At 45.2% G+C, this 22,052-nt stretch overlaps 1 protein-coding gene across 3 annotated transcripts in view; it reads left to right on the forward strand.

The window, feature by feature from the left end:
- VMP1 (vacuole membrane protein 1) overlaps positions 1-22,052 on the forward strand; it is a 173,036-nt gene that overhangs the window by 20,377 nt on the left and 130,607 nt on the right. For all 3 annotated transcript variants that reach the window (XM_063296458.1, XM_063296445.1, XM_063296452.1), the window contains exons 3-5: positions 2,394-2,529; positions 7,066-7,156; positions 9,056-9,166. In XM_063296458.1, the coding sequence (XP_063152528.1) occupies positions 2,394-2,529; positions 7,066-7,156; positions 9,056-9,166 (338 nt within the window). The remainder of the gene's footprint in view (positions 1-2,393; positions 2,530-7,065; positions 7,157-9,055; positions 9,167-22,052) is intronic.

The following is a 22,052-nucleotide window of genomic DNA, read 5'->3' on the forward strand; positions in this document are numbered from 1 at the left end:
AAGAAATGAAACCATCCATCAGCAATGCTGCAGCCAGCCAACAGGAGCCAGTAAAATCCAAAAACTGCAGCTGAGATGGTTTGGGCACGTTTGCAGAATGGATCCAGTTTGCTACCCATACAAACTGCTCAGGAGAAGACAACCCCGTGGGTGGAAAGAGCCCTACGGAAAACCTGGATAAGGCAAATTGAAACTGATCTAGCTCATTGTCGGCTGCGCTTGAATTGATCTTTAATCGCACCAGAGGACAAAGCACATTGGCCAGGCATTATATCAAAGGCCCATGGGCCTGTAGCAGCCACAGCAGTGTATTGGTTGTGAAAATATCCTCTGCCAGTTGTGCATTAGGGAGATCTGGTTCACATCCCGAAAGGTGCCTTTGAACTTTGGTCGTCCACCCTTGTCTTTATGATCTCCCCTTTTAGTCTGTGCCATAGACCCATGTTTCTCAGCCTCAGGAACTTTAAGATGGGTGGACTTCAACTCCCAGAATTCCCTCACCAACCATGCTGGCTGGAGAATTCTGGGAGTTGAAGTCCACCCATCTTAAAGTTCCCGAGGCTGACAAACACTGCTGTAGACTTTCAACCCTGTTTCTACCACCATAAACAATAGGCATATGAATGGAGCACTTTTTGGATGTTGAGTTCTGTAGCACAAACCAGATGCAGTGCTGCGCAAGCTCACCCTGAGCTGCATAAACAGCTTTGTGGTGTATCCCTCAGCATCCCTTCTTCTCTCCCCCACCATTTTCCCTGCAGTATATTAAAAGGCTCAGGGACAAACTGTGCCTCACTGTGTTTGTGTTGGTGACACATCTGTGAAGTCAAGGAGTCAAGCTCGGCTTAAAGGAATTGCCGACTTTTTTCCCCCTGCATGTTAAAGTATATTTATTTATTTAGTTGTGAGGAAACACAACTAACGCCTCTTCCATCTGCAGTATGGCCACAATCTGGGTACAGTTCTTCCGTCTGCATCTCACCATCATAAAATCCTAGTTGCAATTTATATATTTGTAAGTGAAATATAGCAAAATGGGAAAAAGTAATGCAACTGTGATTGTGCCATAAAAATGCCCTTTTCTATTGTTCTATCATAGAGTTGATTGAGCCAGTGTGGTGTAGTGGTTAAGGCACCAGGCTAGAGACTGGGAGTTCTAGTCCCACCTTAGGCACAAAGCCAGATGGGTGACCTTGGGCCAGTCACACACACTCAGCCCTAGGAAGGATGCAGTGGCAAACAATTTCCGAAAAACCTCACCAAGAAAACTGCAGGGACTGGTCCAGGGAGACTCCAAGAATCGGACAGAGTCGAATGGATTAAAAAGAAAAAAATCACAGAGTTCGATGGGATCTCCAAAGTCATTCCATCTGCCTGCCCAGTGTCAGTTAGCAAGTGCTGGTTTTTGTTGGGATTTGTGGCAGGAGGGAGGACAATGCACACCCCTTTGAGTTTCTGAATAAAAGGCGAGATAGAAAGCTAATCAATAACATAAACAAACATGGGGGGGTCCTCCTGCCCCCCCCCACATCAAGTTGCAAAAGACGGGGTAACGTTCAGCCTCTCCATTTCTGTTCACTCCCGTGTGTGATGAAAACAAGATTCAAAGCAACGGAGATCCTATTTTCCATTCTGGGGCGATCACATGCTTTCAGTTCTACATTTGGAGGCCAGGAGTTAATAGGGACTAGCTGCTCCACTTTGGGCCTCAGTCCAAACGACATATTCCTTGAGTAAAGTAAGAACACAGACTTGGGTACAAATTGCTCTGTGTTCACCAGCTATGACCTAGATTCAGATGTGACCTAGATTCAGATTCAGCTATGATCTGGATCAGCCTTTTTCCAACCTTTTGGCCCTGGAGGAACCCTTGAAATATTTTCCAGGCCTCGGGGAACCCCTGCATGTTCAGGCTCAAATACAGGCCAGAAGTTACAGAATTATGGTATTTGTTTCATGGGTAGGCCTTTATATACGCACTAACGGTGTCCTTAAACTAAAAATGAAGAATGAAACTTAACTCTCTCATGTGAAGTTGCCCGAATTCATAAAATAATTTTTTAAAATAAACCGTGATCTCCCAGGGAACCCCTAGTGACCTCTCACGGAACCCAAGGATGCCACGGAACCCTGGTTGAAAACCCTGATCTAGATTCAGATGTCACCACGACTTTAACCAACATGTGAAGCAGGTTACAATTCGGCTTTTGCTCCCCGCTTTAAGCTGCTGGCTCTTCCAAGGTAAGGGCCAGCCAGCGAACTAAAATGGGCGGGGTGAGCGATGAAGCCTCCCGTCCATAGGCAGCGATATTGTATTAGAGAAAGCAAGTTGTGGGTTGAATGGGCTGTTCTCCCACAGTTCTCTCTCACGTTTCTCTCTTTCCTGTTTGCAGAGTCCCCTTCGTCAAGCAACCAAAGGCAGAAAGAACGAGAAGCACGTCAGAGTATCGTCCTCTGGGGAAAACCACTTGTTACCTTGCAGTATTTTTTCCTGGAAACATTAATAAATGCAAAAGAATGGACCATAAAGTAAGTCCAGGAGAGGAGGCGACCTTTCCCCAAGGGCTGGTGGGGGCACAACGCCGGTTCGGGTAAAGGCATGAGCTATCCCTTCTGTCCATCCTTCCTTCTCCTGGCCCTCCAACTCCCTCCAATCATCCAGTTCCAAATTTTCTGTGCCTTGGTTAGTTCAAGAGGTGGGTTAAATTTTCTCCCTTTCCCATAAAACAGGGAGCACCGCAAAGGACTGGCTGAAGAAGTGACGTTCCATGCTGTAGAGCAGCATTTCTCAACCTTGGCACAGCTGGCTGGGGAATTCTGGGAGTTGAAGTCCACCTATCTTAAAGTGGCCAAGGTTGAGAAATGCTGCTCTATAGACTCCATCTGAAGGATTCCTTAGATCCCACCTGATGTGATGAAAACTTTGAAAAGGGACCTGGGCAAATTCTCCGAGGAGGAGGGAGCTGTGAGGTTCTCTACCTTTATGATCTAAATTCAGCAACTTACAACACAAGCCATGAGGGATACGTGTAGTACTTTATTAGATCAGTATCTTACTCCATTAAAGCCACGAATGGGTTCTCCTCCTTCCCACCTCCTCCATTCCACCCTCTCTTTCTGTCCCGCCCCTTCCTCTCAGCTTCTCTCCGTGCTGATAGTTCACTTGGTAATGGCTTCTCGTACTTCCTGCTTCAAATGTGTTCATTGCTGGTTGTTTTCTTGCGGGCCTGCATCTCCCTCCAGCCCCCGTCCCTCTTTTGTCTCTCATCCTTCCTTCATTCTCAACTCTAGGTAAAGTTGGAGCACCCAGTTGCAATTAGCCATTGCTTCTGGGTTTTCCATCCTTACAGGGACTCTTAGTTACTCTTCGTCCTGGTGACCATTTGATGGATACTGAGTGGTCAGAATTAGAATCCAGGAAATGACCTTTTGCCAACTCATATCTAATCCGTTGCCTTAGTGTAGAAATGGAGGGATTGGATTTGGGGCCTTCTGAACTGAAGATACATTTGGTTGACCGCTCTTAGGTAGAAGACACTGACTGAGATTAATCCTACTTCCAATCCATTGTTGGAGCTCTTAGATCCATTATTTGATGTTTTTATGAATTCACTTTTTTGTACAACAGTGGTGTTGTGATAGGCTTTTTTTTATTTTGCACACTTTTCTTGCTTTAAATCAGGTTGGATTATGGTTCTCTGATGTTCTCACTAACCTGGAGAACCTCAGATTGGAAAGAATGCCCTAGATAATTTTGTAGGTCATGCCCTACCCTATGACATTAATCAGAATTTAGGGTCTACCGAAATAGAAATTAGGGTGGTGAACTATGATACTGAAGCAGTTCAAGGCTTTTCCAGCTCAGTGGCTCCTATCTACTTGACCTTGAAGCAGTATAGGATTGAGCTTAGCTGTTGTTCACTGGTTAGCCAATCTGTATGACGTATGTGTGTTTCCTGTTTGGTCCAGGAACAGTTTTTTAAGACAGATGTGTTTTGACCCCAAGCACATAAATCCTCTCATAAATCTGAAATGATATCCCCTATAAATATATAATCTGATTTCTCTGTGGTTCTCTACCTATCCTTGGGTAGAGAGAATTGGTATTTTATTTTTATTTGTTTGTTTATTCGATTTCTATAGCCGCCCATCTCAGCAAGTGACTCTTGAGGGGCTATAGAGCGGCTTTTCTTCATGTCTCCCCCACCCTGCCTCTGACTATTCAGCTAGGTGGGGCAATCAGATGTTTCTCACTGTAGCACTTACCGTTGGAGTGGTTTTTCTTAATTCTTTATTGGGCAAAGATCAAGATGGTGTGGAACTTGTGTTCTGACAGCTGACTTTGCCCCTCAATTAGCTGTTCTCCACTATGTCGTAAACAATTACGGACTCTTAATCCTTGCAGTCTTTGAACGAATGAGGTCTAAATGCTTGGGAGATCCAAAGAACAGTGAAAAGGCAGAAGGCTTCTGAATTGGCCACGCTGGATCAAGTTCAATAGTCTGTCTTCTCCTCATTGATGTCCTGACTAAGCAAGAACCACGCCAAGACGAGGAAGAAGTCTCTAGTGTTTTATTACTGCTACGTTAGACAGAAAATCCTACCAGACTGAAGAAGCGTGGGAAAAACCCAGACAGATAAACCCCAAAAGTCAAGGCGGGTCTGTTCTGGGTCTCTTTGAATGACAGCTCAAACTCTCTAAACTACGCATGCGTTTTCCCCCCTGGATAGGGACCCCCTCCTGCTCACCATCAGTGCTCATGACAATTGCCTTCTTTATTCTTCTGGATATAGGACGTTCCTCTGCATACATCAGTGATCCATTTCTTAGTGTAATTAGGGAAATCATTTACACCGTCAGGCCTCGCCCTACCCAATGACATTGAAGTCCACAGGTGACAGTCCTTTGTACCATATTCCTTTGCGAATGGTGACCCTGGAGCACGTGCACAGCATACCTGGCACAGGGAGTGGGAACCATTACCCTCACGGGCTGGTTCTTGTACCTGGTCGGCTTGTAATCTGGGGGCTTCCTGTCCTAAGAGTCAGGAACCACGCTGAGACGAGGAGTAGGTCTCTAGTGTTTATTACTGCTACATAAGACAGAAAATCCTAACAAATTGAAGAAGCGTGGGAAAACCCAGACAGATAAACCCCAAAAGTCAAGGTGGGTCTGTTCTGGGTCTCTTTGAATGGCTGCTCAACTCCCCAGTACTACGCATGCGTTTTCCCCCCTGGATAGGGGCCCCCTCCTGCTCGCCATCAGCGCTCATGACACTTCCACAATGGAGTTCTTCTCCACTAAGGAAGCTAGTTACCAGGGTTGACTGGTTCTAACCGGACTTTCTCCCTGTCACGCCCGTTTCTGTCGTGCTGCTATGTGAGATGACACACGCCCGCATAGGAAAGGGGCGAAGACCTGGCTCTGCCATCTTGCTTGGGGCGGGAGGAGGGGTAATCAATCCTGGGGGTGGTTAGTGCCTTGAAGAGGCCCCCGTGAATTACATGAATTGAATTAAGAACTTTTTAACATCCCCATCTTGGATTTTATATTTATGTTATTCTCTAAGAATACTGTTTTTATGGTATTTTGGCCTGTATTTATTTTAGTTTTGTTGTAAGCTGCCCAGAGTCACTCCTGAGTGAGACGGATGGTGGCGAAATATAGATTATAAATAAATCAATAAATAGTTGAGATCCCAGTTGGTTGCTTCAGGGATAAATCGACCTTCCTTTGGGTACAGAGTCAGGATTTCTGTCATCCCTTGCATCTCCCACTTCTTGCTTCCTCCTGCAGTCGTCCTCACTGCTCCAGAAAGTGATGCGTGTTTTCTCTTTTGAAGCACGCACTGCACGGACTCATCTCGTACGTGTAACGTGCTTACAAAGAGATCAGCCGGGTCTGTGAAATTGCCTTTTCTTCCATGGATCCTTGTTGATTCTCTGGCTGATGTTGTCTGACCCTTTGTGTGTTTAGCCAAATATTGTCTCCTCCTCAAGGTCTTTTTTTTTTTCCCATGACTTACAACCTGGTCCTTTGAAGTGGAGGGATCAAGCATTGAATTTGCCACTTCTACCTAAAACCGTGGTCCTTGAGTGTTAAAAGAAGGGAACTTCTCTCTCCTTTTATACTAGAAATCATTGACTTATAAAACCAGTTTTGCAGTTGGGTATGGGTAGTCCAAAGAAAGCTTTCTTTTGTGTGATGCTTGCCTTTGAGCGCCATGCTAAACTAGCATTCCCTGGCTATGTTAATTACACTATGTCTGTGAGTTGCATATGCCTGAGAAAAACCACAGCAATTGCTCCCCTCGTGTCTTAGTCATGAGCTTCCTTATATGCTTAGGAAGAAACTTGACCTACCTGCCTCTTTGGCCTGACCAACACAAAGTCTCTTATATTCTCTACATCACGGTTCCTCAACCTTGGCAACTCTAAGCTGTGCGGACTTCAACTCCCAGAATTCCCCAGCCAGCAAAGCCAAGGTTGAGGAACCCTGCTCCACATGGAGCAAACTGCTGCGCGACATGGTGGCGCTGCGGGTTAAACCGCTGAGCTGCTGAGCTTGCCGATCGGAAGGTCAGCGGTTTGAATCCGCATGGCAGGGTGAGCTCCCGTTGCTAGTCCCAGCTCCTGCCAACCTAGCAGTTCGAAAACGTGCCAATGTGAGTAGATTAATAGGTACCGCTTCGGCGGGCAGGTAACGGCGTTCTGTTTAGTCATGCCAACCACATGACCACGGAGGAAGTGTCTTCGGACAAACGCCGGCTCTTCGGCTTAGAAACGGAGATGAGCACCGCCCCCTAGAGTCGGACACGACTGGACTTCATGTCAAGGGAAACCTTTACCTTTACCTTAACTCATGTCCAGTTTGCTGCTGTTAGCTGGAGATAGAGAAGTGGAAGTCTAACATGAGTTGAAGGCACAAGGTTGAGGAAATCTAGAGTAGAATAACATGGAAGGAGGGAAGCATTCGTGAATATCTAGACTCAGGGTGGAGTTTTGGCAGCGTTCTCCTTTTCCTGATCTGCAATGCTAACGGCAATTTTTCTTCCCTTTCCCCAGATTGTGGCATCGCCGAAGAATAGTGGTGTCTCTTTTACTGCTGCTTGCCGTTCTTACATCTACGTATTATATCGAGGGCGCCCATCAACAGGTAACTGCATGTGCAAAGTTAATCTAGTGTTTTCCTGAATTTTCAAAGGGCCTACTCACATTCTCGCAGTATGTTTCCTTTGTATCCAAGCTGCAATTAGCATGTTGCTCCCAAGCCAGCCAAGAGATTCAAAGCTTCTCCTGAACCTTGTTTTTTTCCCTCAACAACCCTGTAGGTGGAATTGCCCTATAAGGCCACTCTTGGAAAGGAGAGAGATACCTGGAATTCCCAGGTCCTAGTCCAGCATTTTAACCATTGCCCCTCTCATCTTTTAGTCAACCACTAGTCCTCATATGCTTCATAAAGGTAAAGGTAAAGGTTTCCCTTGACGTAAAGTCCAGTTGCGTCTGACTCTAGGGGGCGGTGCTCATCTCCGTTTCTAAGCCTTAGAGCCGGCGTTGTCCGTAGACACTTCCGTGGTCATGTGGCCAGCATGACTAAACGGAACGCCGTTACCTGCCCGCCGAAGAGGTACCTATTGATCTACTCACATTTGCATGTTTTCGAACTGCTTGGTGTGCAGGAGCTGGGACTAGCAACGGGAGCTCACCCTGCCGCGCGGTTTCGAACCGCCAACCTTCCGATCGGCAGCTCAGCGGTTTAACCCGCAGCGCCACCGCGTCCCTCATATGCTTCATAGGTTGCCACTAACAAGTCCACTTTTTTAAGAAGCAAAAGCTAACTATATTTATCAGCTTTTCCTGAAGTCCAGACAACAGCCTAGCATCTGCCCTACTTACTTTGGAGACTCTTGAATTGCAGTGAGGCTTCTTACTGTTTTCTTAAGCTTCTAAGTCTTACTTGGGACGAGGGGGATAAGCTTTCTCTTACCTGGCTCTGAGCTGGCAAAGGAGTAGGTTGTTCTGCAAGCAGGATTGGTATGAGAAAGGCACAACCGAGCTGAGCTGGAAGTTAAAATAACTCACCTTCCTGCCCCCGCTTTGGAAGCTACAGGGACGGACATAAGCCAAGGTTGGCCAAACTTTGTGGATCCCTGCCAACGGGTGGTGGTTGTTATTGCTGTTATTTTTAAAATACAGATTCATCTCTATCCTGCTTTCCACCTAGTTGCTCAAGGCAATATACATTTTGGCCTCTCCTAGTGCCCTTAATAAGGGACGCGGTGGCGCTGTGGTTAAACCACTGAGCTGCTGAGCTTGCCGATCAGAAGGTCAGAGGTTCGAATCCGCGTGGCAGGGTGAGCTCCCGTTGCTAGTCCCAGCTCCTGCCAACCTAGCAGTTCGAAAACATGCCAATGTGAGTCGATTAATAGGTACTGCTTCGGCAGGCAGGTAATGGCGTTCCGTGTAGTCATGCTGGCCACATGACCACAGAGGAAGTGTCTACGGACAAACGCCGGCTCTTCGGCTTTGAAACGGAGATGAGCACCGCCCCCTAGAGTTGGACACAACTGGACTTAATGTCAAGGGAAACCTTTACCTTTACCTCTTAGTGCCCTTAATAATAGATGTATTCGCTGCACATTGCTTAACTATTGCAAAGATATTGAAAATCCAGTGAAAGATCAAAACTGGATAGTGGGCATACAAAATTTGTTCTTTTTCCTTATCAGCTTACTTGGGAGATGAGTGTTCTCCTGCATGCAACGTACCTGAGCTATGTCTGGCCAGCTTCAAGTGTTTGGAGCAAAGAAATCAAACCATTTTTCTTAGCACCTGTTTAAGGCTGACCAGTGTTTCCTGACTCTTTTCAATCTTTGCTCCGTTCACAAACTGGCTGATATCTAGGACTCAACCGTTTCTGTGTCTTAAACCCACATTCTGCCCCAGTTGCATAATGGTGGGATGTGTCTCCTTCAAGCTGCCCCCTGATATCTACGATGCACGGAGGCTCCTGACGAACTAATTTTTCTTATTCTTTTGTTTCCTCCTTCCTCAGTATGTGAAGTATATGGAGAAAAAGCTTTTATGGTGTGCCTACTGGGCAGGGTTAGGCATCTTATCCTCGGTGGGACTTGGAACGGGTCTTCACACCTTTCTGCTCTACTTGGTAAGCACATCTTTCTGTAACTTTTTGCATACTGGGGTTTTTCACTAAATCATGCTAATTTGGGGGAATTAGGCAAAGCAAGTAACATTTGCATGATCTGTCTCATTGTGGTTGGCAAGAATAAAATAGATTTTGGTGTTTGGGTTTAAATTCAACCGAAACAGTACTGAACTAATTACAGAAGTTAAGTGTCTAAATCTGTCTCACTAGATTAGAGGTACAGGGTATATAACGCATTTCTTAAGAAGGGTAGGCTATCTGGTATCCTGTGACTGGGTTTTCCTTAACCATGGCTTGTTGAATAAGCTGCAGTCAGCTGGGTTCATACCTTAAGCTAAACTGTGAACCATGGGTTACAACCCACAGTCGCTGACTTCACACAATATTCTGAGCCACGTTATAGTTTAGCATAATGTTTGAATCCTGGCAGCTTCTTTCCCTCCACGATACCCCAAAAATTGGGCTCTTGTCTGCCCACAAATATTTATTTATTTATTTATTTATAATTTCTATCCCGCCTTTATTATTTTTACAAATAACTCAAGACGGGGAACATACCTAGTACTCCTTCCTCCTCCTATTTTCCCAACAACAGCAACCCTGTGAGGTGGGTTGGGCTGAGAGGGAGGGACTGGCCCAAGGTCACGCAGCCGGCTTTCGTGACTAAGGCGGGACCAGAACTCACGGTCTCCTGGTTTCTAGCCTGTTGCCTTAGCCACTAGACCAAGTTCATTCTCAAGCATGAACTTCAGGTGGTCATGAAAACCATTCACCCAAATCCCCGGGTAATATCCACGTCCACCGTCCTTCATGGTGATGATTATAGAGGAGATCCCCTCCACCCCACACTCACCCCTGTGCTAGGAGCAGCAGATCAGGTACAGATCTTCCAGAACCCAGTGGAGGTCTGGGCCCCACACTTTCAGGACTCCAAGCAATTGGAATGGGTTCAAAAAGAGGACATTGAGGATGATCAGAGGAAACTTAACTCCTGTGAAGAAAGATTTAAAGAGCTGGGAATGGTTCACCCTAAGAACAGAGGACTAAAGGAGGAGATGAGAGTGCTCTTAGATAAACAGAAGGATGTCAAGAATTTGTTCTCCATCATTTTGAAGCACTTTGCATGGAAAGATGGGTTTAATTGCAGATTCCAGTGGGAGTCTAAAATAATCTTCCTAACAGTAACAGCAATCTCACGGTGGAACCAAGGACCCAGGGAGGTGGCGGAGGGTCCCATTATTAGACGCAGTGATGCAGAGGATGGACAGGCGTCAGTCTGCAATGTTTTAGGTTGGATTCCTGTCCTGAACGTAGGGATTCTATAGGTCTTTCCCACCCGCCTGCCAGGTTGGGCTGCTTAATTTAATGAAATATTCCTTAAGGCCAGGATGGAGTAAAAGTAGGCCAAGTGGCAAGATGTTTTGCCACTGAAAAGTATAAAAAAAATACACTATCAGTTTCTTCATCTTATAATGGGCTGTAAGACCAAAGAACCCGGGAGGCCAAACAAGAGGAAGTTGGTTTGAGCCTTCCTGAGAACCAATTCCCGGGCTGAGTCTACGCCCAGGAGCACCTTCTTCCATGATTCTGTTTCCAGCTTCCTGAAACATTGTTTTGCACCTGGTTAACGATCCCTCGAGTTCTAGGGTAAAATAAGTCACAGTGGGTGGGTTCTTGCAGCGCACTCAGCCCAAAGCATGCAAATGACTTTACGGCTTGGTGCAGCGTGGGGGCCAGACCACAGAGTCGGCCTCCTCCTTTTTGCACTTCGGTTATCTGCAAAATAGTTTTTCCTCGTTGGAACTGAATGTTGCGGTTGCTTTTGGAATGTCACCATTCGCTCCCAGAAGTGTATCGGTTAAAAACAGATGAAACCTCGTAGGCAACGTGTCGTCCTTCAGTTACACAAAATGGGCTGAAAGATAAAGTAAGTATTTCTGTCAAGCAAGATGAGCTTGCTCGTTCAGTAAAATGTATGCCTGGCCCGTCAACCACCTCCATAGGTACTAATTTCATTTTTAAAAAAAAGTTAGCTTTATATATTTTCATTTTTACTTCTTTCGTTTTTCTTCCAACTGCTGACCTTACGGCCATCACAAAAGTTTGGTTTGATTTGAACTGTCTCCGCGCTTTAATGCTGCATGGAAGGAGGTTGCTGTGATCCACCACTTGGTGTTGCTGTGGACGTGACAGGACTTGGAAGGAAAAATTTGCGGTTCCCCAAGATGAGTTTGGCACGCACAGCTTTCTAACAAAACGTTGCTCTTAGATGTTTTTAACAGGCACTAGATGGAGTGGTTGTCTTGTTCAGGGCTGGCCAGTCTCTCCTCTGAGACTTTTGGTTCAGGCGTGGAGAACTCACTGCCTCTGAACTTTATTGTGGAAATGCCCTTCAGCACTGGAAAGCTTGGGCTACCTTCTGTAGGCGTACGCTCCTCTTCTAAGGGCATGGCTGTAGTTCCAGCGAAGATCAAGGAATAAAAGTTCAGAGACCAGACTGAAGCTAGAAGTGAAACAAGACCGGTGGCTTCCTTTTTAGGATGATGGAAAACCCCTGTCGCTGCAGTGGTTGAGTCAAATCTCACTTGGCAGCATTTATGATCTTCACGACCCCACTGAAGGAAGTCTTCCCAGAGTGACAGCCTTCATCTGTTTTGCTTTGTTGCACGGGTCCATGCCTCCTCCAAAAACCATTCAGGGGAGGGTCTACTGATACAGGTGGTCCTTGACTTATGACCATTCGTTTAGCGACCGTTCAAAGTTACGACGGCTCTGGAAAAGTGGCTTGGAACCGGTCCTCGCACTTATGACCATTGCAGCGTCCCTGCAGTCACGTAATCAAAATCTGGGCGCTTGGCAGCCAGCTCACGCTTACAACAATTGCAGCATTCTGGGGTCACGTGATCGCCATTTGCAACCTTCCCCACTGGCTTCCAACAAACAAAGTCAGTAGGGGCAGCCGGATTCACTTAACGACCGCTGTGATTTGCTTAACAACTGCAGCAAAAAAGTTCATAAAATCGGGTGTGTCTCAATTAACAACCGCCTCATTTAACAATGGAAGTTCCAGTCCCAATTGTGGTCATAAGTTGAGGACCACCTGTATAATTTATTGGGCCAAAAACCCTGGAGGTTTTACACTTGTCCTCAAGACTGGTTTTCCAAGGGATCTCCCCCCCCCCCGCCCTGTTTATTTCTTTGTGATATGCAGCTGTACCCTGGTGTAAGTTCCATCCTTGTGGGAATGCGCAGTTGATGTGACCACAGAGTTTCTTTGTGGTGCCAGCCGGCTTCAAAACCATTCAGGCTGGCATGGTTTGCAGGTGGGAATAAGATCATAGGACAGGAAAAATGCCCCGTAACAAATTCAGTCTGGAACGTTAAACGTGTGTGACTGCTATGCCAGAAGAACCTTGAGGTGCTGCCAAACTGATGTTGTATTTTCTGAAATTCTGCTACCTCAGGCTGAACAAGTACTGAGACACCTTCCTTTAATTGCAGAGGGAAATAATACAACTTACCAGAGTCCTGTTTTGGTTTCTATATTAAATGGGACAATCGCTGCATGCATCCATAATTCATAAGCTACCTAATAAATAGCTTCCCCTGAGTGGGACTGTTTGTATTTCTAAAAATTAACTCAGGATAACAACAATTTGGGGCATGTGCAAAGGATTTTCGTTTTTGGAATAACTGGCTTAAAGCATACACCAGCATCTTTGTGAAATTGGAATACATACGTACTGTATGTATCTGGTTTATGTGGCCGTCCATGTCACATACAGTGACTCTGGACAGCTAATACAATAAGAACAGAAAAAGCACCCTTCCTGAATCCTGCCAGGTGACATTGTAATCAGCATGCCCCCTCTGCCAGATTAGATGGGGTAGGGAATTAGTGCCCTACAAAAGCCTGGGGTAACAAGTAATCAGCTGTTGAAAGTGAGTAGGTAGCATACAAATATTTATAAATCAATTACTTTCTGAAAGCCAGTCCTGGACATGGAAAGTAAGACAGGTCTTTTGAGAGAAGAATAGGGTGCTGCCTCTGAGAAGGCCCTGCCTCTGGCTACTGCCTGGCCATCCAGACAGCCCCTGAAGGTGGCCTGCACAACTGAACTGCACAGCTGGTTTTTGTTCGTTTTGAGGCTCTGGGTTCTAAGTTTGGGGCTTTATAGACTTGATGTATCTGCAGTTGGGTCTAATGGCTCCAGTCGAGAACTTGAAGGGCTGGTATTACGTGATTCTGTTTAGTCTCCGCACTGGGCGATTGTGTTTTGCACCAGCCGCAACCTCCAGATCATCTGGCAGGGCTGTTCCAGGCATTTCCTCCTTTGTCTGTGTCTGACTCCCTTCATATGCTATTGTGATGCTATAATTGTCACAGTTCTACAGCTTGCTGTTACTATTGCTTAGGACTCAAGAGTTTTGCCTATTGACACTCGGCAAATGGATTTGTTGCGGTCTGCGTATCTATTGAAGCCAGGGGAGGGGGGCTTTCAGCTGTGGGGCTGCATGGAGTGCTCAGTTTCACAGACTTGCCATATAGGCCGTCAGTTCAGATCTCCAGCGAGAATGATCTGTTCCTTTCCCCAGCTTCCTGGGTGGGTCTGGAAGGGGTGGGAAAGAGGAAAAGGGATAAGCAGAAAGGGAGAGAAGAGGGTTGCCATTCTTAGCTTGGGGTCTAAATTCCAATCTCTGCAGTGCCCTAGGCATTCAATCCTCCAGCTGGTTACCCCAAAGAAAGTGTGGCTTTGAATAGAAATCTTGGGGGAAAAAATCGAGCACTTTCAAATGGCACGTTAGCCTGATTCCAGCTGGTTGCTGAACTGTTTCTGGGCTTCCTCCTCTTTCTTTCTCAGAAATTAGATTTCTTCTTCTAATTCTGAAGAAGGGAAACTGAAGGTCATAAAGGATGTGCTGCTGGCTGGAAAGTTATTGATGAGAATACCCTGCTTAGTTTTGGGTGGTGATGCGTGGCCCTTGTGCCTTGTTCAAGAGTGTATGGCAGTATGCACTCCCAGCACTGTGATATATAAAACACACAGTAAAAACACAGACCAGAATGGATACGGGGGTGCGATCAACATCTCTTTCAAGGCAGTGGGTTCAGATTTGGCGTTCTAGACTTGAAGCAGTTAATCCAAGGGACAAGAATGTGAAAGCTCTGACTAATATCAGATGCTCTGTCTAGTAGCAGACTAATTAGAAGGAAAAATAAGGTAATAGCCCAAGAATTCCAGCAAGTACCTTGTGTTCAAATGAGATATCTATATATAGGCAATTTAGGGTGGCAGAATTCTTGTTTGTTTCCTCCCTGTTCTTCTAAATGGAGGCTAGAAGCTAGCCTCTTTTGTGAAGCAAGGGCTAGTCTGCATCTCTGATAAAACCATCGTTCCTCTCAGTGTGAGACCTAACTCTCGCAATTGCAAAGCTCCTGTTTGAGATGGGTGTGGATTGCATCTTACTATGTAAAATGTTTTAAAAAATATTTAAAAAGTGTGTTTCCAACAGTCTTAAAATGTGTGGTTATTAATCAGACATAGTAAAAGCCCTGCTGAATTAGGTCTGTAGCATATTTAATCCAGTACATTAGCTTGTTTCCTGCAGGACCTGAATGCAGATTGCTCTTCTCTAGTAACTGGTATAGAGAGACATATGGTACATTGGTTTATATCTTTTTGTGCTTTAAATTAAAACTGTTTAAACCAGTGTTTCCCAACCTTGGCCACATGAAGGGGTATGGACTTCAATTCCCAGAATTCCCCAGCCAGCACACTGGCTGGGGAATTCTGGGATTGAAGTCCACACCTCTTCATGTGGCCAAGATTGAGAAACACTGGTTTAAAACTTTGAAGTGGAATTTCATGTATTAAGTTCTACAATATTATACGGCTGAGTTTATCATTGATTGTGATGACTCATAATATCTCCTATCACCAGACTGCAGCTGACCTCTGGCTCCCTGTCACTTGCCAAGGTATCTCCCAGCTCTGCTAGTCCAAATTATCTTAAAAAAAACTAAGGTGGCATCTGACTCCGCTGGGACTTAATCTGATTATTTCCTGCATGCTGATTGTGTGTTCTTCCACTGCGCTCTTATCTGCCCAACATCTCCTTTGGCGTAGTCCTCCCATGCAACACTTTTCAAATGTTATTCTCCGCTGAAGCTCGTGCACGTCTGTCTTGCAAAAATGGCTCGGGCTAATCTGAAGTTTTTGCCCCTGGCATTTAATCCGGGTCAAATTAGTGGCAGTAGAGAGATTGAGAGAGAGGATGAACACCCTGGGGTTAGAGAGAAGATCCAGAAAGTGATTTAAAAGTCTTGAAACTGTGCCTAGTTCCTCCCCACCATCTTTTGTTTGTGTGTGTGAGAGAGAGACAGAGAAATTGTTTTGTGACTTCCATCTGTCTCATGGGCTTCCTTCGTGATTTTTCAGCCACTTCCTTTCTTTGGACTTTATTCTATTCATAATGAACTCATAGCTTCCCGGAACACTTGACTGGCAAGGGGAGCTTGAAAAATCACTTCTGTCCAGTCTGTGATGGTGACCGTGCTTGTAGGGTCCCTGTTCTCAGAGATGCTAATAGTCTGGCTACTTTGCCCTGTGAGGACCCGGCTTCCAAGGAGAGGTGCAGATTTGGCATCTGCTCTGAATCAAATAAACTGTGAATGTGCTAAAAAGATTTGATTCAATGTGGAGCTTCCTTTTTAAACAGGAGGCTGCTCTCCGCTTTGCGACGCTTTAGCAAAAGCTGCTCTTAAAATTCTACCTTTTCAGAAATAAAATTCCTTTGAAGACTTATCGTGGGGGGCAGGAGCTACCCCACCCCCAAACCTTTTTTAGGACAAACAGAATCAGATTCTGTACCAGCCTTTCTCAGCCTTTTGACCCTGGAGGAACCCTTGAAATATTTTTCAGGCCTCAGGGACCCCCTGCACATTCAGGCTCAAATACAGGCCGGAAGTTACAAAATTATTATATTTGTTTCATGGGTAGGCCTCTATAGATGCATTAACAGTGTTCTTAATCTAAGAATAAAGAATGAAACTTACCTCTTTAATGTGAAGTTGCCCGAATTGGAAGTAATGTTTTAAATAAATCGTGATCTCCCAGGGAACCCCAGTGACCTCTCGTGGAACCCGAGGGTGCCACAGAACCCTGGTTGAGAAACCCTGTTCTATACAATAGTACTTTTAACTTTAATGCTTTATTTCTGAACCCTGGGGACATCCAAAATGGTTCCCTTTCTGAATTCCAAACATTTATTTGGAAGGAAATGATTTCATGGGGACCTTCCGTTTTGAGTAACAGTGGAAGGATTCCAGCTGGAGAGAGAGGGAACTGGAATGAAGTCTAGGGAGCCACAGGACTGAATTTGACCAGTCCTGTTCCAGATTGTATCTTAACTGCAGGGTCCTTTGGGTTGACTTCTTTCTTAGCCTAAATATAAAAGATGGTGTCATCAAGTCTCAGGGAGATTTTAAGAACGGCTGAATAGAGTGGAGGCTGAGTTGTCTTTTGTGGTGAGGTGAGCGAGGCCATTTCCCATGAGAAAATAGCTCTTGTTTCACTTCACCAGACGTGGAGTGACACATTTCCCTATCCCTGAGACTTAAACCGAAGACTTAAACATCCTGCATTACTAAAGGAAAGCTTCACATTTCCAGGACAGGAAATCCAAGAGAGTCTTAGCCTTTACATTTGAGTTGGTGGGTCTCAAGTTTTTTTAAGTAGCTGATACTATTGACTTTCATAATCTTGCCTGTAGAGTGAAAAAGAGATTACCAGTGATTTTTTTTTTTTTTTGGAGACAAGGTGACAAATCTTTTTAACCTTCGCTTGGACTGAAGGGGATCCTGGAGTATGCTTGGATTTGACTGAATAAATGCCAGAGAATTGAAACGTCAGGGGCTTAGACCTTTTGAGTGCACATGGACATAATGAGAACAAGTCTCGACTGTCCTGCTTCTAGTTGTAGGTGTGCATCCCCTTCAAAGGTACTGGAAGGAAAGAAGTAGGTGTGAGCAGAGTTCCAAGAGCATGTGCAGAGATTGTTCCCCTGGATGTCTTTAGCAGCCTGAGCAGCTTAGTTGAAGGTGATCTTGAACACAGAGAACGCACCTGAGACTCAACTGAGTAACGCCTTTGCGGAACAAACAGTCATAATGCAGTCATAACTTGTTCTCAATTATAGGAGGAATTCATATTGGTGTTTTTCACCAGCATGAAAATTGGCCTTGACAACAGATAGATGTGCACTTAATTGGCACCACACCTGGCCAGAGTTCTGCTGGCTTTCATTGGTTTTATATTTATGAGTAATTAATGTACAAGGCTAGTCTGAGACATTGTTCTGCCTCAGGCAGGGCAACACATGGCGCCATCACACCCTCCCAAATTCTGTATGCACGCTGTCTAAGGCTGGTTGGGCTGTTCTGGCACCCAGAGCAGAAAACTGTGCCAGCCTCTGTCCTCCTTTGCGTGACACTAATATAGAGCAGTAATGAATCACAGTCAATTTGCTACCCTTTTGTGACATCAGAAAGGTCCTGCTTGAAGCCATTGTCGTGCTTTGTCTCATGCGAACGTCGCTTTTCTCACCTATTAGTGTTTCGGTGACAACCCTTCTGCTAATTAGTCCTTAGTTTTTGAAGGATATAGACCCAGTATATTTAGCTAGATGCACTCAATTATAGTAGCAGTGGGTACACTGCTGGAAGATCTGAAGGACCAGGATGGGGACAGATCTTCCTGGAGAAAATCTGTTTGGTCTCTAAGAGTTGACACCAACTTGATAGCACCTAATATTTGGCTAGAGATTTAACACTGCTCCTGTAACACTCTATTGGGACAAAGTATCTTATGGAAGGCTTTAATATTAATCTCCTAAAACTCTTGCAGCTTTTAAAAATAAAGCACACTCCATACATTTATGCATAGTTCTTCTCAACCAACCCCCCCCCCTGTAAAGATACGTTCCCATCTTACCTCTATGAAAATTGGGCTGCAGAAATGAGGAGAAAGAAATCCAAAGGAGAAAACTTTAACTTTCAATGATTAACTTGGGTCCTTTTGATGACCTAATGAACCCTCCACCCAGCCAGGTTGCCAACAAGTCAAATTCCATCCTAACCTAGACTCCTGAGGGTGTTCCATCAAATGTGGGGCAACCAAAATTTTTGCTTCCAAGTCATCAAAGGTGTTGCTAGCAAGATTCCTAAGAGCTCCCTCCCTCCCTCCCTCACTATCACTACAGCCTATCCTTTCTTGTCAGCTTTTGCCCTGAAGTTACACACTTGGCCACCATGAGGAAATTAAACTGACTGCTTATCACCAGCCCCCTTTCAGTTCCTGATCAGAGGAGGTTGGTTGGTTGGTTGGTTGGTTGGTACGTGTGTGTGTAACGCCTGAGTGCGTAGAAGCTGTATATGATTGCGGGGTGTGCCAAATTTGACCTTCCTTTGTTTAAAAAACAAACTTGTGGTCTCTGTAACCGTACCTCCACGAATTCGTGTGCATTTGTCTGAGGTATTTGTTAGTGTGATCTTCCACAGATTCTGAGGACAGCTTCTGTACATGAACAGTACACGTGTCGTGTACGACAGCAACCCATGGTAAAGATGGGCTGCTTCTACGGGATTTGGACAACATCTGAAAGAGGATAAGTCTGAGCAAGATTTCCACTGTCTTCAGGGTGTTCATTATCCTAAATCTCTCTCTTCATACTCCCTCAAACCAGAATTAATCCCAGAGTCGTTGGGAGTCGGGCGGCATATAAATTTAATATATCACCATCATCATCACCATCATCACCATTATCGTCATCATCTACGCAGGATGAACAAAGTGCCTCACTAACAAAATGCTGCTACAGTACATAGAAGGATCCAGCCCTCTTCCTGGATGCTCTGTTTCATTTCCCTGGCTGCAGTCAGCCATGTCCATTGAGCAATCTCAGCCCTTGTTTATTCCCCCTCCCCTTAAATTCTTTTTTCTTAAACTTTGATTAACCTTCTGCAAAGCTCAGTGTTTTTCCTCGAGCCTGCTGATGTTTGCCTGTTAATACGCAGCTCATGGGTACTTATAGATCTGCACTTGAAGAATTAGATGTTGGTATACTGGAAAATTCCCCAAAGTGGCTCCCTCCAGACACCGAGAAATTCTGGGAAGAATTGCATGCCAGTCCCAGACTGGAGAAGGAGAATCTGAAGGAGAGCTTTATAAATCTTCAGTACAGAGGAAGGAAGCCTCTTAATACCAGTTTTTAAAAAATGTACAAAAGGGATACATTACTTTTCTTCCTGTATGAATGTGGAGTTTAACAGACTTTGGTCTTGCCCTGCAAGGGTCTCTAAACATATCAAAAGCTACTTAAGAATAACAAGCTGTGTTTTGGGATGAAAGCATGCTCACAGCCTTCCCCTTCCTCTCAACCTGGGGCACAAGGTTTCCTTAAAATCAGAGATAAACTCTGGTTTAGCAGTGACAAACCACATTATGGCTTTGGGCCATGAGTGCAGGAGGTGCTTTATTTAGCAGTCTGAAGGAACTGTGATTACTTGAAGAGGACATCTCTTCTCTGGCCAAATGCACATGACAAGGAAGCAGGGAGCGCATCACCATCCCAGTTGGGGGACAGACTCACCTGAAATAGCATGGCCTTACAGCTTCCTTTGGAGAAGCCTTTCCCCTGAACTCACAGATCCCCCCCCTTTTTTTCCCCCTCCTTTTCAGCTCAGCGACATGCCAGAGTCATCAATAACTGTGGTTCCCCATTTTATACAGTCGGGAAGATATGGCTACCAATCGTGGAGCATGCTGGGATCGTATATTAATTTGAGCCTTCTGTCTGAACAGAAAGTAGCGACTCTTTGTGGTTTATAAAAGGGAAGACTGTCCACTTGGTAGCCTGGAACATTTTGGCTCCTTCTTCCTAGCAAGGACATACTACAGGCTTCATAAGAGACGGCTCGCAAGAGAAATGGGTGCGGTTAATCCTTAAGGCTTCTTCCAAGCCACAATATATAGTCCAGTTTGGCTCTGGAGGAGCTTGGTCAGTAAGTGGGAAGGCTGTGGACATTGGGTTCCTTGCCTGTCCAAATCTGAATGCTTCTTTTTATAAGCACTCCTTTAACATTCTTTTTTTTTTTTTTCCCTCTTGCAATGTGGCTTTGGTGGATTCCAGGACATCAGACTACCCCCTCCCCCCATTATAGAAGGGCTTATATTTTAGGGGGATGAGGATGATGACACCAGTCTTCAGGTGTTCTCTGGAAGGCCAAATTAGATTTCTTCCTTTTTCCATTTTTTCCCCTGGTGATGTTCCTGAGAGAAGCCTATGGAGCAATTTCTCAATAAAAAAGAGAACTTTGGTTGGCCCCTGAAATGATTAAAATTGGCCATCAAATTTATAAACTACTTTGACAATCTCTCGACTTGTTACTAAAGTTCTGTTTACTTCTTTGTTTGTGTTGGATGGATTGAGAGATGCATTTTTGCCCAGGTGTATTTTTAAACTCCCCAGTAGGTGGCAGCACCTTACCAACCTTAACAGATCTTGAAAAAACAGGTAAGGTTGAACTTGGTTAGGATTGGAATGGGAGACCACCAGGTGACACAAGTGCAATAGGGTAGACTTGATTGATTATATGCCATCAAGTTGGTGTTGACTCTTAGTGAACACATAGGTTTTAATGGTCTTCCCCCAACCTGGTCCTTCGGGTCTTCCAACAGTGCACCCATCACTGCTGTAACTGAGTCCCTCCACCTGGCTGCTGGTCATCCTCTTCTCCTCCTCCCTTCCATGTTCCCCAACATTACGGACTTCTCTGGAGAATGAAGTCTTCGCATAACATGTCTGAAGTATGACAATTAGAGGGTAGACTAGAAAGTTGAAAAAGCATATCAGAAGAAGGCTATGGCAAACCACTTCTATACTGTTGCCAAAAAAGCAACAGAGATATGCCCATGAGGTCAGCAGGAGTCAAGCTTAGTTCAAAGGAGATTTTACCTGTTATTTTCAAATAATTCAAAGGGTCACACATCTTTTGCCACCTTTTGCAGGGGCTCTGGTGGTTGGGAAGCATTATTTAACAAAGACTCTCAAGCAGTTTATAGAGAATTGAAAATAAAACAGCTCTTCAATGCCATTTCAGTTTAGCTTACTTTTGTGTCATTTTTCAGATTAATACCCCATCTTTCTACTTTTGTGAGCACTCATGATCACTTAGAGCAGTGTTTCTTGACCTTGACAACTTAAAAGATGTGTGGACTTCAACTCCCAGAATTCCATGCTGGCTGGGGAATTCTGGGAGTTGAAGTCTACACATCTTAAAGCTACCAAGGTTGAGAAACACTGGCTTAGAACATCAAAATAATCATAATCATATACCTTTAATATTATTAAACAACAACATCTGCCTATCCCAGGTCCTTGAGAAGGACTCGATAGGTGGATAAAAATGAGAGAGTCAGTCTGGTCTAGTGGTTAAGGTGCTGGGCTAGAAACCAGGAGGCTGTGAGTTCTAGTCCCACCTTAGGCATGAAAGCTGACTGGGTGACCTTGGGCCAGTCCCTCTCTCTCAGCCCAAGAGCCAATCAGGCGTGGTAGGAGAGTTCTAGTCCCGCCTTAGGCACGAAAGCCGGCTGGGTGACCCTGGGCCAGTCCCTCTCTCTCAGCCCAAGAGCCAATCAGGCGTGGTAGGAGAGTTCTAGTCCCGCCTTAGGCACAAAAGCCGGCTGGGTGACCCTGGGCCAGTCCCTCTCTCTCAGCCCAAGAGCCAATCAGGCGTGGTAGGAGAGTTCTAGTCCTGCCTTAGGCACGAAAGCCGGCTGGGTGACCCTGGGCCAGTCCCTCTCTCTCAGCCCAAGAGCCAATCAGG

Source organism: Candoia aspera, chromosome 1 (assembly GCF_035149785.1).
Source record: "Candoia aspera isolate rCanAsp1 chromosome 1, rCanAsp1.hap2, whole genome shotgun sequence".
In the NCBI taxonomy this organism is placed as follows: Eukaryota; Metazoa; Chordata; class Lepidosauria; order Squamata; family Boidae; genus Candoia; species Candoia aspera.